The sequence below is a fragment of the Pristiophorus japonicus genome, chromosome 22, assembly GCF_044704955.1.
Source record: "Pristiophorus japonicus isolate sPriJap1 chromosome 22, sPriJap1.hap1, whole genome shotgun sequence".
In the NCBI taxonomy this organism is placed as follows: domain Eukaryota; kingdom Metazoa; phylum Chordata; class Chondrichthyes; family Pristiophoridae; genus Pristiophorus; species Pristiophorus japonicus.
This window is the reverse complement of record NC_091998.1, coordinates 18,088,062-18,105,322: the sequence shown is the minus strand read 5'-3', so window position 1 is coordinate 18,105,322 and position 17,261 is coordinate 18,088,062. Positions and strand designations below refer to the sequence as shown.

At 42.9% G+C, this 17,261-nt stretch overlaps 2 protein-coding genes across 4 annotated transcripts in view; one reads left to right on the top strand and one right to left on the bottom strand.

Moving 5' to 3' along the window:
- LOC139234875 (vinculin) overlaps positions 1–15,153 on the bottom strand; it is a 142,613-nt gene extending 127,460 nt beyond the window's left edge. For all 3 annotated transcript variants that reach the window (XM_070865686.1, XM_070865687.1, XM_070865688.1), the window contains exon 1: positions 14,823–15,153. In XM_070865686.1, coding sequence (XP_070721787.1) covers positions 14,823–14,990 — 168 coding nt within the window. In that variant the 5' untranslated portion in view covers positions 14,991–15,153. The remainder of the gene's footprint in view (positions 1–14,822) is intronic.
- The window catches only part of LOC139234881 (erlin-1-like), an 843,171-nt gene that overhangs the window by 590,444 nt on the left and 235,466 nt on the right, over positions 1–17,261 (top strand). The window lies entirely within an intron of this gene.

Here is a 17,261-nt window from a genome sequence, read left to right as displayed (position 1 = left end):
AGTGCTTCACAGGCATTTAAGTACTTCTAAACTGTAGTCACTGTTGTAAAGGAGGAAACACAGCAGCCAATTTGCACACATTGAAGAATCAATTTTACTGGTGTTGGCTGAGATATAAAATGTTGCCCAGGACACTGAAAACTTGTGTATCTGTAAAGCATGCACTCCTGTCATGTATTCAACTATCATTGTCACCCATGTCTTAGCTGACCCAAGTTGTACACCTTGAGAACATTGACCACAAGGGGGTGAACTTGTGGGAGACACTCCTAACCTAGACTTTCAGGTATAAAAGGGGAAGCTCCACCCACCTTCATCACTTGAGGTTTTGGTAACAAAGGTAACTTGTCACAGAGTGACCTTCTCTCAAGTATGGGACTCGTGTGCATTTATACTGTATAGTAAGGACATATCAACTCCCATGTTCTGCCACCAGGGAGTGCATCCCCTGAAATCCCACGGGATCCCAGCATCCCTTGGGAGCACTGTATATAAGCTGGCCCCTAAGGCCTGTTCCTCACTCTGGAGTGTCTTAATACTGAGGTCACTGTTACTTTAACCTCCCTGTGTGCAGTCTCAGCTGTGTTAGGAACACAATAAAAACCTTCTTGGTCTTCTTTGAATAAAGTGCTATTAGGGGGATCTTTTATGACCACCAAAGCAGGTAGGAACTTTCATTTAACATCTCATAATCCCCGCAATTGAGATAAATGCCATGAAATTTATCAAACTTGAGCAATGCATTTTGGACAACAAAAAAAGTTTGACAAATCAAATTGAACAGAATTAGCAGAGACGTAGAAAAGAGCCTGGAAGAGAGTAATGCTTTCAATATCAAGACAGTGTGGAGCAGCTACCTACAAGAGCAAACAGACTGTTGTGCTTGACAGCCAGAAAAATACAGTACTAGTCTAGAGAGAAGAACCCCAGCTATTTACAATATACATTAATGATTTAGACAAAGGAATTAAAGGTAATATCTCCAAGTTTGCAGAAGACACTAAGCTGGGTTGCAGTGCAAGCTGCGAGGAGGATGCCAAGAGGCTGCAAAGGGTCTTGGACAGGTTAGGTGAATGAGCAAATGCATGGCAGATGTAGTGCAATGTGGATAAATGTGAGGTTATCCATTTTGGTAGCAAAAACAGGAAGGCACATTATTATCTGAATGGTGACGCATTCGGAAATGGGGAGGTGGAAAGAGACCTGGGTGTCATGGTACATCAGTCATTCAAAGTAGACATGCAGGTACAGCAGGCAGTAAAGAAAGCAAATGGCATGCTGGCCTTCATAGCGAGGGGATTTGAGTATAGGAGCAGGGAGGTCTTACTGCAGTTGTACAGGGCCTTGGTGAGACCACACCTTGAGTATTGTGCGCAGTTTTAGTCTCCTAATCTGAGGAAGGACGTGCTTGATATTGAGAGAGTGCAGCGAAGGTTCACCAGACTGATTCCCAGGATGGCAGGACTGACATAGGAGGAAAGACAGGATCGGCTAGGCTTATACTCACTGGAATTTAGAAGAAGAATGAGAGGGGATCTCATAGAAACTTATAAAATTCTGACAGGACTGGACAGGTTAGATGCGGGAAGAATGTTCCCGATGTTGGGGAAGTCCAGAACCAGGGGTCACAGTCTAAAGATAAGGGGTAAGCCATATAGGACCGAGATGCAGAAATTTTTTCACCCAGAGAGTTGTGAACCTGTGTAATTTTCTGCCATAGAAAGTTGTTGAGTCCAGTTCGTTGGACATGTTCAAAAGGTTAGATGTGGCCCTTATGGCTAAAAGGGATCAGGGGGTATGGAGAGAAGGCAGGGGTGGGGTACTGAGGTTGCATGGTCAGCCATGATCATATTGAATGGCGGTGCAGGCTCGAAGGGCCTGTGTTTCCTTTGTTTCTATGCTGAAGTTTCCAAATGCACTAGTCAAACCACACTTATCATAAAAGGTGGACCACACTACAGTACTGTTTACTATTTTGGTTACCGTACTTCAAAGGGAATGTACGATGCATTGAAGAGGATTCAAGAAATGCAAAGGCAATGAGGAAGCCAACAGAGGTAGACTAAGTCAAGTTAAGTAGCAGGCTTCAGTGTGGTACATCAAGTACTAAAATGGTACAGAAAAGATGAACCCAGAATATAATTACATAATAAATCAAATAGGGGGACAAATTCAAATTAGAGAAAGGTAAATTTACTCGGAAATAATCCTTTACTGAGAATGCTAAACTTTTGTAATAATATCATAGGCAAGACAGATATGTCATAGATTTGATGGCTGTTGCAGGACAAGTGAGTTAGAGAAAGGGTGTCCAAAGCAGCCCAGATGGAGATCCAGCCTACAAGCTTGTTATCAGGCCCAGGAAGCTCCAGATTGGTTGATGGATATTTTCATGTTTGTGCACATAAACGTTTCTACTGCTGTTGGCTTTGGATTTTTCAGTTTTCTGGGTCTGTAGGATTGGTGGATTTGGACCGAAGGGGATCAAGGAGCAGCTTTTACCAATCCTTTGGGCCCAGGAAATCCAAAATGCCACAATGAACAACAACTTCAGAGGAAGAACTGCAGTGGAGATCTCTGGAGAGGAGATAATTATGGAGGCAGAAGTAGCAATGATGCAGAGTAACCAGAGTGGATAGTGGTAAAGATCAAAGGAGAAGATTCGAAGTAAAAGTCACAGCAGTGATGAAGATCACAACAAGCAGCATCAGCAAGCAGTTGTGGAATGAAACAGACAAACTGAGCAATAGACATCCCAAGATTGGACGAGACCAGGCCCAACAGCAGAAAAAGCCAGACCTGGGTGGGATGCAGTGCATGAGAATCTCTAACCAGCCACTTTTAATAAAAGCATTTGATTGTTAAAAATTCTACATGTGTCAATACAGAACATTGCAAACTGTGAGAAAAACATTTACAAATCCTGAGATATTCGGGAGCAATTTGTTTAAATGTTTGAGAGTTATGGAACATTTAAAGACAGTTTTCATTTGAAGCTTGCTCACTGGCAGTGGCACATGAATCTAGTTCACTTTTCCAAAGGATTATACAACCTCAAGTTATAGTGCTTTGGAACAAGAGGTTAAATCTATGGGAAATTGTCAAACTTTCTTGAAATGTTTGTGTGAAAGGTACATTAAAATTGGAACCTCTGGGGCCTGTGCATCAATCTGAATCACAAGTTACTCAGAAGGGTCCAACAGGTCAGCAAGTGGATTGAAAGTAAATAGCTTAGCTCTGAAAAATTCAGCAGTCTTCATGGAAGTTATTGGTGCAGATTAGGGGGACAAATCATTTTCATTGGTTGCAGATCTAGAATAATTGGAATGAGGTTTTTTTAAGCCAATTCCTTTGTTCTACCCACTCATTCTTTCCAAAGTCTCCCTCAAACCCGACATCTCAGCTGGAATTGCAGGGTGGAAACCTGTCACAATCACTATCATGGCTCATTAGAAGGTATTGGAAATTCTTGTTACTATTTAAAAATAATTACCATTACCAAATACAACTCAGAGGGTGATGTCGTCAGATTTCGACCAGAATGATACAGCAGCAACAGCTGTTTCCACAAAAACTTCATAGGCAGTGAGGCCAGTTTAAATGGCCACCTGACAAAAGGACAGAGAGCTTTACACATTAATGTAGATGTTTATTATGTATTGAACACAAGAATTAGGAGCAGGAGTAGGCTATTTGGCCCCCTGAGCCTGCTCCACCATTCAATAAGATCATGGCTCATCTTGTACTTCAACTTCACTTTCCTGCACTATACCCATATCTCTCAATATTCAAAAATCAATCAATCTCTCTTGAATATACTCAACGACTGAGCATCCACAGGCCTCTGGGGTAGCGAATTCCAAATATTCACCACCCTGAGTGAAGAAGTTTCTCCTCATCGCAATCCTAAATGGCCAACCCCTTATTCTGAGACTGTAACATCTGTTCTAGACTCCCCAGCCAGGGGAAACATCCTCCCTGCATCTACCCTGTCAACCCCTGTAAGAATTTTGGATGTTTCAATGAGATGACCGCTCATTCTTCTAAACTCGAGCGAATATAGGCCGAGTCTACTCAATCTCTCCACAGGACAATCCCCTCCATCCCAGGAATCAGTCTGGTGAACCTTTGTTGCACTCCCTTTATGGCAAGTATATAATTCCTTTGGTCAGGAGACAAAAACTGTACACAATTCTCCAAGTGTGGTCTCACCAGGGCTCTATATAATTGTAGTAAATGTCTTTACTCTTATACTCAAATCCTCTTGTAATAAAAGCCAACATATCATTTGCTTTCTCAATTGCTTCCTGTAACCTACACGTTAACTTTCAGTGATTCATGTACAAGGACACCCGGGTCCCTCTGAAAACCAACATTTCCCAATCTCTCACTGTTTAAAAAACACTTTATTTTCCTACCAAAGTGGATAACTTCACATTTCATTCCATTTGCCATGTTCTTGCCCACTCACTTAGCCTGTCTATATCCCCTTAAAGCCTCTTTCCATCCTCCTCACAACTTGCATTTCCACCTAGCTTTGTATCATCAACAAACGGATGTATTATATTTGGTCCCCTCATCCAAATCATTGATATAGATTGTGAATAGCTGAAGCCCAAGCACTGATCCTTGCGGTACCCCACTAGTTAGAGTCGGCCAACCCGAAAATTACCCATTTATTCCTGCACTCTGTTTTCTGTCCATTAACCAATCCATGCTAGTATATTACCCCCAACCCCATGAGCCCTAATTTTGTTTAATAACCTCTTGTGCGGCACCTTATTGAATGCCTTCTGAAAATCCAAATACACCACATCCACTGGTTCCCTTTTATTTATTCTACTTGTTACAACCTCAAAAAACACTACCAGATCTGTCAAACATGATTTCCCTTTCATAAATCAGTGTTGACTCTGCCCAATCCTATTATTATTTTCTAAGTGCCCTGTTACCACTCCCTTAGTAGATTCCAGCATTTTCACGACTACTGCTGCCAGAATCATTAGTCTGTAGTTCCCCGTTTTCACCCTCCCTCCTTAAATAGCGGGGTTACATTTGCGACCTTCCAATCCGCGGGAACCTTTCTAGAATCTATGGAATTTTGGAAGATGACAACCAATGCATCCACTATCTCTATCGCCATCTCTTTCAAAACCCTTGGATAGAGGCCATCAGGTCCAGGGGATTTATTGGCTTTCAGTCGCATTCATTTCTCCAGTGCTATTTTTTTTTTTTAAATACTTAGTTCCTCATTCTCACTAGACCCTTGGTTCTCTACTATTTCCGGGAGGTTGTTTTGCGTCTTCTTCCATTAAGACAGACAAAATATTTGTTTAATTTCTTTGCCATTTCCTTATTCCCTATTTCATTTCTCCTGTCTCATCCTGTAAGGGACCCACATTTACTTTCACTAATCTTATCCTTGGTGCATACCAACAGAAGCTTTTACAGTCTGTTTTTATGTCTCTCAGTACTGCGATTTGCATTTGAGTATTTGCACAGGTTTTATTAATTGTTTTTATTTAATTCAATCTCAGTATGCGACCACTGCTGGCAAGGCTGCCATTTATTGCCCATCCCTAGTTGCCCTGAGTTTGGTAGTTTGACTGAGTGGCTGGCTACTTCAGAAGTGTGTAAAGAGTGAAGCACATTGGTGTGGGACTGGAATCACAGACCAGACCGAGTAAGCAGATTTCTTTCCCCAACAGACATTAGTAAACCAGTTGGATTTTTACAACAATCTAAAATTATAAACCGAATTCAAATTCTCAAATTGCCATGGTGGAATGTGAACATTCTCTGGATAATTATTTCAAACCTCTAGATCATTGGTCGAATAACATAACTACTAGATTGTTGTAACTGTACCCCATGAACTCAACCTATCGTTACCAGGACTTGTCCAGAACCATGTGAAAAACAACTGCATTGTTAACCTGATTACTCTTGGTCAACAAAATTGCTATCATATGATTATTACCAATATATAAACTGATTCAAAAGCAACTCTTTTTTAAAAAAAAAACAACTGCTATCTTCCATACATAGGTGGGAAGATCCTTCTGAAATATGGAAGTGTGTTTTTTTTAAAGAACAAGCATATCAACTTAACCCCTCAAGTTATATAATTTTCTTGAAATCACTTGCATCCAAAAATCTGTATTCTAACCTCCTATAAAGAAGCGTGTGACCATATTTTTTATTTGCAACTACACATAGCATACCACCTTCAGTCAATGCTATTACTGCATTTTCCTACAATACAACAGTGACAATACTCAAAAGTAATTCATTGGTTTTGAAACACTGGGACATCCCAAGGAAGACACTATATAAATACTCGTTCATTCTTTTACCAAAGAAAACAAAGCAAGCATGGGTGTGGCAGCAGAGGAGTGTTATCAGCCTAAATTGCATATCGAGGGTCTTAAATCTGAACAAAGCAAACTATGTATCCCATAGATATGAGGGGCAAGTTGGCCAAGATAGGTTGGGAAACTAGATTAAAAGATATGATGGTAGATAAGCAATGTCAAATATTTAAAGAAATAATTAATCATTCACAATGAATACACATTCCCCATAGGAATGAAAACCCCATGGGAAAAATGGTCCAACCGTGGCTAACAAGAGAAGTTATAGGTAGTATTAAAGGATGTTAACAAATATGATGTGATTGGGATTACGGAGACGTGGCTCCAGGATGAGCAGGGCTGGGAACTCAACATCCAGGGGTATTCAACATTCAGGAAGGATAGAATAAAAGGAAAAGGAGGTGGGGTAGCATTGCTGGTTAAGGAGGAGATTAAGGCAATAGTTAGGAAGGACATTAGCTTGGATGATGTGGAATCTATATGGGTAGAGCTGCAGAACACCAAAGGGCAAAAAACGTTAGTGGGAGTTGTGTACAGACCTCCAAACAGTAGTAGTGATGTTGGGGAGGGCATCAAACATGAAATTAGGGGTGCGTGCAATAAAGGTGCAGCAGTTATAATGGGTGACTTTAATATGCACATAGATTGGGCTAACCAAACTGGAAGCAATACGGTGGAGGAGGATTTTCTGGAGTGCATAAGGGATGGTTTTTTAGACCAATATGTCGAGGAACCAACTAGGGGGGAGGCCATCTTAGACTGGGTGTTATGTAATGAGAGAGGATTAATTAGCAATCTCGTTGTGCGAGGCCCCTTGGGGGAAAGAGTGACCATAATATGGTGGAATTCTGCATTGGGATGGAGAATGAAACAGTTAATTCAGAGACCATGGTCCAGAACTTAAAGGCGGCTAACTTTGAAGGTATGAGGCGTGAATTGGCTGGGATGGATTGGCGAATGATACTTAAGGGGTTGACTGTGAATGGGCAATGACAGACATTTAGAGACCGCATGGATGAACTACAACAATTGTACATTCCTGTCTGGCATAAAAATAAAAAAGGGAAGGTGGCTCAACCGTGGCTATCAAGGGAAATCAAGGATAGTATTAAAGCCAAGGAAGTGGCATACAAATTGGCCAGAAATAGCAGCGAACCTGGGGACTGGGAGAAATTTAGAACTCAGCAGAGGAGGACAAAGGGTTTGATTAGGGCAGGGAAAATGGAGTATGAGAAGAAGCTTGCAGGGAACATTAAGACGGATTGCAAAAGTTTCTATAGATATGTAAAGAGAAAAAGGTTAGTAAAGACAAACGTAGGTCCCCTGCAGTCAGAATCAGGGGAAGTCATAACGGGGAACAAAGAAATAGCGGACCAATTGAACAAGTACTTTGGTTCGGTATTCACGAAGGAGGACACGAACAACCTTCCGGTTATAAAAAGGGGTCGGGGGGTCTAGTAAGGAGGAGGAACTGAGGGAAATCCTTATTAGCCGGGAAATTGTGTTGGGGAAATTGATGGGATTGAAGGCCGATAAATCCCCAGGGCCTGATGGACTGCATCCCAGAGTACTTAAGGAGGTGGCCTTGGAAATAGTGGATGCGTTGACAGTCATTTTCCAACATTCCATTGAATCTGGATCAGTTCCTGTGGAGTGGAGGGTAGCCAATGTAACCCCACTTTTTAAAAAAAGGAGGGAGAGAGAAAACAGGGAATTATAGACCGGTCAGCCTGACATCGGTAGTGGGTAAAATGATGGAATCAATTATTAAGGATGTCATAGCAGTGCATTTGGAAAGAGGTGACATGATAGGTCCAAGTCAGCATGGATTTGTGAAAGGGAAATCATGCTTGACAAATCTTCTGGAATTTTTTGAGGATGGATAAGGGAGAACCAGTTGATGTGGTATATTTGGACTTTCAGAAGGCGTTCGACAAGGTCCCACACAAGAGATTGATGTGCAAAGTTAGAGCACATGGGATTGGGGGTAGTGTACTGACATGGATTGAGAACTGGTTGTCAGACAGGAAGCAAAGAGTAGGAGTAAATGGGTACTTTTCAGAATGGCAGGCAGTGACTAGTGGGGTGCCGCAAGGTTCTGTGCTGGGGCCCCAGCTGTTTACACTGTACATTAATGATTTAGATGAGGGGATTAAATGTAGTATCTCCAAATTTGCGGATGACACTAAGTGTGAGCTGCGAGGAGGATGCTATGAGGCTGCAGAGTGACTTGGATAGGTTAGGTGAGTGGGCAAATGCATGGCAGATGAAGTATAATGTGGATAAATGTGAGGTTATCCACTTTGGTGGTAAAAACAGAGAGACAGACTATTATCTGAATGGTGACAGATTAGGAAAAGGGGAGGTGCAAAGAGACCTGGGTGTCATGGTACATCAGTCATTGAAGGTTGGCATGCAGGTGCAGCAGGCGGTTAAGAAAGCAAATGGCATGTTGGCCTTCATAGCGAGGGGATTTGAGTACAGGGGCAGGGAGGTGTTGCTACAGTTGTACAGGGCATTGCTGAGGCCACACCTGGAGTATTGTGTACAGTTTTGGTCTCCTAACCTGAGGAAGGACATTCTTGCTGTTGAGGGAGTGCAGCGAAGGTTCACCAGACTGATTCCCGGGATGGCGGGACTGACCTATCAAGAAAGACTGGATCAACTGGGCTTGTATTCACTGGAGTTCAGAAGAATGAGAGGGGACCTCATAGAAACATTTAAAATTCTGATGGGGTTAGACAGGTTAGATGCAGGAAGAATGTTCCCAATGTTGGGGAAGTCCAGAACCAGAGGTCACAGTCTAAGGATAAGGGGTAAGCCATTTAGGACAGAGATGCGGAGGAACTTCTTCACCCAGAGTGGTGAACCTGTGGAATTCTCTACCACAGAAAGTTGTTGAGGCCAATTCACTAAATATATTCAAAAAGGAGTTAGATGAGGTCCTTACTACTAGGGGGATCAACGGCTATGGCGAGAAAGCAGGAATGGGGTACTGAAGTTGAATGTTCAGCCATGAACTCATTGAATGGCGGTGCAGGCTAGAAGGGCCGAATGGCCTACTCCTGCACCTATTTTCTATGTTTCTGTGTTTCTAAGAGGCTTATAATGTTGCCAAAAAGTGTAGTAAACTTGAGGATTGGGAGGATTTTAGAATTTAGCAAAGGAGGACCAAGAAACTGATGGAGAGAAAATAGAATGAGAGTAAACTAGCAAGAGACATAAATACAGATTGTAAAAGCTTCTATAGATATGTAAAAAAAATAGATTAGTGAAAGTGCATGCAACCTTACAGGGAGCAACAGGAGAAATTGTAACAAGGAATAAGGAAATGGCAGAGACAATAAATAAACGCTTTCTATCTGACTCGACGGAAGACGATACAAAAAACATTCTGGAAATAGTGGGGAACCAAGGGTCTCGTGAGAATGAGGAATGTAAAGAACATATCAAATAGTACTGGAGAAATTAATTAGATTAAAAGCCAACAAATCCCCAGGACCTGACTGCCTACATCATAAAGTTTTAAAAGTGCTGGCAAGAGATAGTGGATGTATTGGATTTGATCTTCTACAATTGTAGATTCTAAAATGGTCCCAATGGATTGCAAGGTAGCAAACGTAAACCCACTAGTCAAGAAAGGAGGGAGAGAGAGAAAATGGAAAGTTACAGGCCAGATAGCTTGACATCAATAGTCAAGGAAAATGCTATAATCTATTAGAGACGTGGTAAGAGGGCACTAGAAAATCATAATATGATTAGGTAGAGTCAGCATGGATTTATGAAAGGGAAATTGTGTTTGACAAATCTGCTACAGGTTTTTTAAGATTGTAGCAGGGTCGATAAGGGGGAAACCAGTGGATGTAGTGTATTTAGATTTTCAGAAAGTATTCAATAAGGTGCCACACAAGAGGTTATTAACCAAATTCGGGATCATGGGATTTGGGGCGATATGTTAGCATACAGAAAACAGGTTTATAGAATCAGGTGTTTACAGCACAGAAGGAGGCCATTCGGCCCATCATGTCTGTGCTGGCCGAAAAGGAGCTATCAAGCCGAATGCAGCTCTTGGTCCACAGTCTTTTATGTTACAGCACTTGAAGTGCACCTCCAGGTACTTTTTAAAATGCGTTGCGGGTTTCTGCCTCTAACATACTTTCAGGCAGTGAGTTCCAGATCCCCACCATCCTCTGGGTGAAAACATTTTGCCTCAACTCACCTCTCATTCCCCTACCAATTACTTTAAATCTATGCCCACTGATTATTGACCTCTATATCTCGGTCACTCAATTTTATACACCTCAATTAAATCTCCCCTTAGCCTCTGTTCCAAAAAAAAAAAAATTGCAGCCTATCTAAATCTTTCCTCATTGCGAAAATTCTCCAGTCCTGGCTACATCCTTGTAAATCTCCTCTGCACCATCTCTGGTGCAATCACATCGTTCCTGTAATGTGGTGACCAGAACTGTATACAGATCATTTTTTTGAGTTGGCAGGCTGTAACTAATGGGGTACTGCACGGATCAGTGCTTGGGCCTCAGCAAATTACAATCTCTATCAATGACTTAGATGAGGGGACTGAGTGTAATGTATCCAAGTTTGCTGATGATACAAAGCTAAGTAGGGAAGTAAGTTGCAAGGAAGAAGCAAAGAGGCTGCAAAGGGATACAGAAAGGTTAAGTGAGTGAGCAAGAACATGGCAGATGGAATATAAAGTGGAAAAATGTGAAGTTATCCACTTTGGTAGGAAAAATAGAAAAGCAGCATGTTTTAAATGGTGAAAGATTGGGAAATGTTGGTATTCAGAGGGTCCTGGGTGTCCTTGTACACGAATCACAGAAAGTTAACCTACAGGTATAGCAACTAATTAGGAAAGCAAATAGTAATATTATAAAGGGATTGGATTACCAGAGTAGGGAAGTCTTATTACAATTATATCGGGCCTTGGTGAGACCACACCTGGAGCATTGCATGCAGCTTTGGTCACCGTATGCAAGGAAGGATAGACTTACCTTGGAAGGAGTGCAGCAAAGGCTCACTGGACTGATTCCTACGATGAGGGGATTGTCCTATCAGGATAGATTGAGTAGACTAGGCCTATATTCCCCAGAGTTTAGAAAAATGAGAGGCGATCTCATTGAAACATTTAAAATTCTTAAGGGGCTTGATATAGTGGATGCTGGGAGGATGTTTCCCTGGTTGGCGATCAGTCTCAGAATAAGGAGTCGGCCATTTAGGATTGAGATGATGAGAAACTTCTTTATTCAAAGAGTTGTAAATCTTTGGAATTCTCTACCCCAGAGAGCTGTGGATGCTCAGACTTTGAGTATATTCAAGACAGAGATCAATAGATGTTTGAATATTAAGAGAGTCAAGGGATATGGGGACAGTGCAGGAAGGTGGAAGATCAGCCATGACCTTATTGAATGGTGGAGCAGGCTAGAGGGGCCAAATGGCCTACTCCTGCTCCAAGGTTTTTCATAATTACAGGTACATAAGAACATAACAGTTTTATCTTCACAGCCTGTGGAAGGTTGCAATTTCAAAACTTCTCATGAGTAAGTAGTTGGTTCCCAAAATGCATCTCCTTCTCCTGAAGATCTTCACTCCCTCACTGGACTGTAATTCCACAGGCAGCAGTCATCCTTCACGATCTTGCTCGAGTGACTAATGTTCAGTGATCAATGTTAACAGTGTTAACAATGAGTGCTGGCAGGCTATCCAATCATCATGGAGGACATCACAACCAAACCCAATGCTGTTCTAACTAGCAACAACATACGCACTTGAGGGGGAGAGGGGGCACACCGTGTAGAAACCCCAATACATTTCTCGTCTCAAACACAGGGGACGGCAACTAATTCTAGAACCCTTACTGCTGCCCCTGTGGAAATCAGCTAATTTTTTTTGAGATCGAGGACTAAATCTAGAAACTTCCTAATCTGTGTAGCTCAGAAACAGACTTCATCCCGGAGCCATCAGGATCAACAAAACAGCTTTATTAGAAAACCTTTTCCATCTCAAAGTACTGATTAAGAAGTTAGGGAAAATGCAGTATTACCCAAGCACATACCAAATGGCAGATCTTCAAAGTGAATAGTAAGGCTATAACTTAATCTCAGATATGATAGTTTAAAACAAAGCTAAATGCCTATCTCTCATCATCCTTCTTGACCTGTCTGCAGCCTCTGATGCAGTTGACCACACCATCCTCCTACAATGCCTCTCCACTGTCATCCAGCTGGGACTGCACTTGCCTGCCTCCATTCTTAGCTATCTAATCGTAGCCAGAGAATCACCTATAAAAGGATTCTCTTCCCGCTCCCGCACTTTTATACATGGTATCTGTCCTCCACCACCCGTCCGCCCCACTGAAACCCTCATCGATGCCTTTGTTGACGATTCTAACACACACTTGACTGGCCTCGCATGTTCTACCCTATGTAAACTTGTCATCCAAAACTCTGCTGCCCATGTCCTAACTCACAGTAAGTCCCGTTCTTCGATCACCCCTGTGCTCACTGACCTACATTAGCTCCCGGTTAAATACCACCTTGATTTTTAAACTCTCATCCTTGTTTTCTAATCCCTCTGTGGCCTTGCCTCTACCTATCTCTAATCTCCTCCTGCCCCACAACCATCCGAGATAGCTGCGCTCCTCTAATTCTGATCCCCAGAGCATCCCTGATTTTAATTGCTCCACCATTGGTGGCCGTCCCTTCACTGTCAAGGCCCTACTGGAAATCCCTCCCTAAACCTCTGCCTTTCTACCTCTCTTTCCTACTTTTAAACATGCCTCTTTCACCAAGCTTTTGGTCATCTGCCCTGATATCTCCTTATGTGGCCCGGTGTCAAATTTTGTTTGATACTGCTCTTGTGAAGTGCCTTGGGACATTACTACATTAATGGCACTATATAAATACAAGTTGTTGTTGTTAATGGTTTTTACATCATCTAACCACCTAGAGAAAAATGCAGGCTCATTGCTCACTCCAATTATTTTTAAGTGTTATATGCAAAGACAAGTGTGACATTATACAATTAAAAAGCAGATTAGCATTGTAATAAAATCAAGGAATAAATTCTACCAACATCACCAATCTTGTTTTAAGAGCTGATACTATTACTACTTTACAATCGATTTAAATAAGCAGCTTTAATTGATATTTTTTCACATCTGTTCATTGTCTGACCAACAAATTAAACCGTGATAAAAATAGAAAATGGTGGAAGTATTCAGCAGGTCAGACAGCACCTGTGGAGAGAAAGAGAGTTAACGTTTCAGGTCGACGGAGCATCTCTCCACAGATGATGCCTGACCTACTGAGTATTTCCAGCATTTCCTATTTTTATTTCCAATTTCCAGTAGCTACAGTATTTTGCTTTTAGATTAGGCAGTGACTGTGCAAAGTGAAAGTCCAGTTCACACATTGTCAATTAACCACAAACATTTGAAAAGGCTATCAACTTTTGTCAGTGTGGAAAAACAGCTATCAAAATATCATTTTATTAAAAAGTGGCACCCCAGTTTAGTAAGCCACAGCAATAGGCACTTAATTTGAAGCACTTCTCCATACCATGTTCTTAAAAAAGACACAGATGCTTTGTATGTTGAAAAGATTACAATAGTCCCTGAAGAAATATTGCTCAAAATATAATGAGTCTACAGTTTTGGGGCACAGAACCACCAAAGATTTCACCGTGTATTTATATATCAACCACCCGACCATACTAACCTCAAACCAACCTACTATTTTCATGTGGCAGAAAGGGAAGAAGCTTTGCATTAGTTCAAGTTCTAGGTGTTTCTAAAACACACTGCACTTAAGGTTTACATTTTTCTTTATCGAAATCAGTTCGTAACTGCAACATTTTACTAATTAGGAACAGGCAGTATCAGAAATGAGTACCCACAGTGCATGCTCAACTGTTGGCAAATAGGAAACAAAGCCTTTCACAACTCTCAGTTTACTCGACACAATTAAACATGAAACTTAAATATTCATGAGGCGTCATCAATAAAACTGCTGATCTCGCACCATCCATCGCAGCTCGGTGGCATACACAAAATCAACCACAAACTATCTTAAAGCACATCTCCATGTTATACAAAACTGCACGCCCAACTATGGAGTTTTAGTAGCTCAGAGACCTGCAGAAGCGATATCAATGGTGGGACAGGGTGGGACTTACTAATCGCAATATTTGACAACAATGTGGACTTATTTGGATGGGGAAAGTCCTATTACCCGTACAACTTTACCAACTGTCACCGTGACTGCACTGAATGAATCATGCAACTGTACTGGGCGCTGCGAATTCAACATTTCTCTCTCCACCTTTGTCTGGGAAAACCAGATCGTTTCATTTGATCCTGCGGCATTTTATGTACATATGCAATAAATGTTGTGCGTGCTGTACCCCGAGAGGCTTTGGCAGGATACTTACCCTGACTAGATTACTGACAGCTGCCTGCACGGCAGCAACGGGGCCAGTAAGGTCAGGTATTGCTTTCCCATCTACTTCACCCTCTTCATGCATAATCACCAGATGGGAGATTTGTTGAGCTACCGGCTCCAGTATACTTTCTATCGTCTTTGTGTGAAACACAGGCATGGTTGCAGCTCGACAAATAACAGACTCCGAATAAAAAAAAGTGATGCTTTCGTCGAAAGAAGTGTTCGCAAAGTTTCCACTTTCCGTCACACAACGCAGGAACACTGCAAAAGTCTCTCGCCTCTCCCTTCTCCCCCAAGAAGAAACGCCGGCCCGCCCAACAAACCACAGGCCCCGCCCTTCGCAGATCAACATGGCGTCATCATTGGAACTACGCGGCGGAGCTGCGCGCGCCGTGATTGGTCGGCGGAGCTATCAATCACAAAGTTTCCGTCGTTTCCGACTTTACGTTTGCTTGAAGGGTGCGAGGCTTTGCCAACCTCGCCCCCCCCCCGCCTCACCAGGACAGGTGACGTCAGGCATTCTATTCCCTTAAAAGGGAATGCTGTCCGGCGAAATGGAATGTTTGGCGCAGCTTGAACTGATGGAGGTTCCAAATTGTTGGGCGCGCGCTTTGGCTCGCTGCCCTGGGTGACTATCGCGCGCGAGCCGGGTTGTTATTTGAAGTGATGAATAATGAATTGCCTGGCCATGGAGATGGTGCACATTGTCGATAATTATCAATTTACTTAACAGGCTTCGCGCAAAATATAATTTCAGTTTAGAAACAGTGCATTTAAAATAATTAAATTAACTGATTATAGTATCCTAATAAAGAAGGAAAAAAGTACCTAGGTTTTATAGTGTTACAGGGCAACCTAGTACAATACAGAAGAGTTAAGCAGCCCAAATTAGGGGTCGTTAGTGCCACTGTTTGGGCGCTACCGGTGCTGTTTTTGAGTACCCAAATGGTGTCCGATGTGTGCGCACAAACTTGTGGGTGAATCACACCGGACGCTATGTGGGGCGAATCACACCAGACGCTCTGCTGGTGAGGGCGTTGTTCTCGCTCAGTGCCAACATCCTCAGCATCGGAGCACTGACTACCTCGACCAACTCCGTCGTCTGCATGCCCAACACGAGACTCCCAAAGCAAGCGCTCTAATCGTAGCTCAAGGGCACCCTCAAAGCCTCCTTCATAAAGTGCAATATCCCCACCGGCACCTGGGAATCCCTAGCCCAAGACCGCCCAAAGTGGAGGAAGGGCATCCAGGAGGGCGCTAAGCACCTCGAGTCTCGTCGCCAAGAGCATGCGGAAATCAAGCGCAGACAGCGGAAGGAGCATGCGGCAAACCAGGCTCCCCACCCACCCGTTCCTTCAACCACTGTCTGCCCCACCTGTGACAGAGACTGTAATTCCTGCATTGGACTGTACAGCCACCTGAGAACTTACTTTGAGTGGAAGCAAGTCTTCCTCGATTTCGAGGGACTGCCTATGATGATGATGAGGGCGTTGGTACACGCGCAGTGAACATCCGCCGGAATTATACCGAGCAGGCAGGTCATGATGTTAAGCTTTGATGCCAGCACTGCCATTTTGGAGCTCAACTCTCCAGCTTAACGCCCTCTCAACCTCGCACGGCTGAACACGAGTTAAATTGCAAAAAGGACCACCCCACCAGTACTATGTCAAGGGATCATCAACTACTTGTAGATTATTTGCTGGTTGATTTCTTCTGGATGTTGCTATGATTCTACAAGGGTTTGGTTATTTCTGTAGTTGTTTCAAGTTGTAAAAGTCTACAGGGAGCAATGTCGCCAGTGCTGAAGGACTTTTTGTTGACTTCATGGCTTCTGCATAAACCACTTGCTGTCAGACATGGGTGCACTAGTTGACATTCCCCTTGGAATACAGTGTGACTTAGAGAATGAACAGAGGCCATGCAGAGCAGGACAAGCTGCTGGAAGAGGGAGGAGGAGAAGAGCTCTCAGCAGGAGGCGAGATCTACCCGGGATGTTCAATGAGCAATTCTTCGCCCTGAACCTCACTCAGTGAGGAACAGTGTGTGAAATGCTTGTGCTTCAGTAAGGACGTTCTTAATGAAATCTGCCACTTGCTACAGCGACAACTGCAACCTCCGATCAGATTGCCAGTGGCTGTGAAGGTGACCATGGCGATGAACTTATGCGTCTGCCTCCTTCCAGGCTGGAAATACTTGCAACAACTCGGAGCTTGCCATCCACTGCTGTGTAAGGGAGGTCACTGAGACTCTATATTCAAAGAGAGTTGACTACATTTCATTTTCTCTTGCCAGAGACAAGCCGGCGGAGCAAGCATGCGGCTTTGCTAGGATTGCATGCTTCCACATGGTGCAGAGTACCATTGACTGCACGCACATCGCTTTACCGGCGCCACATATCAACTCTGCCATATACTGGAACCGAAAGGGA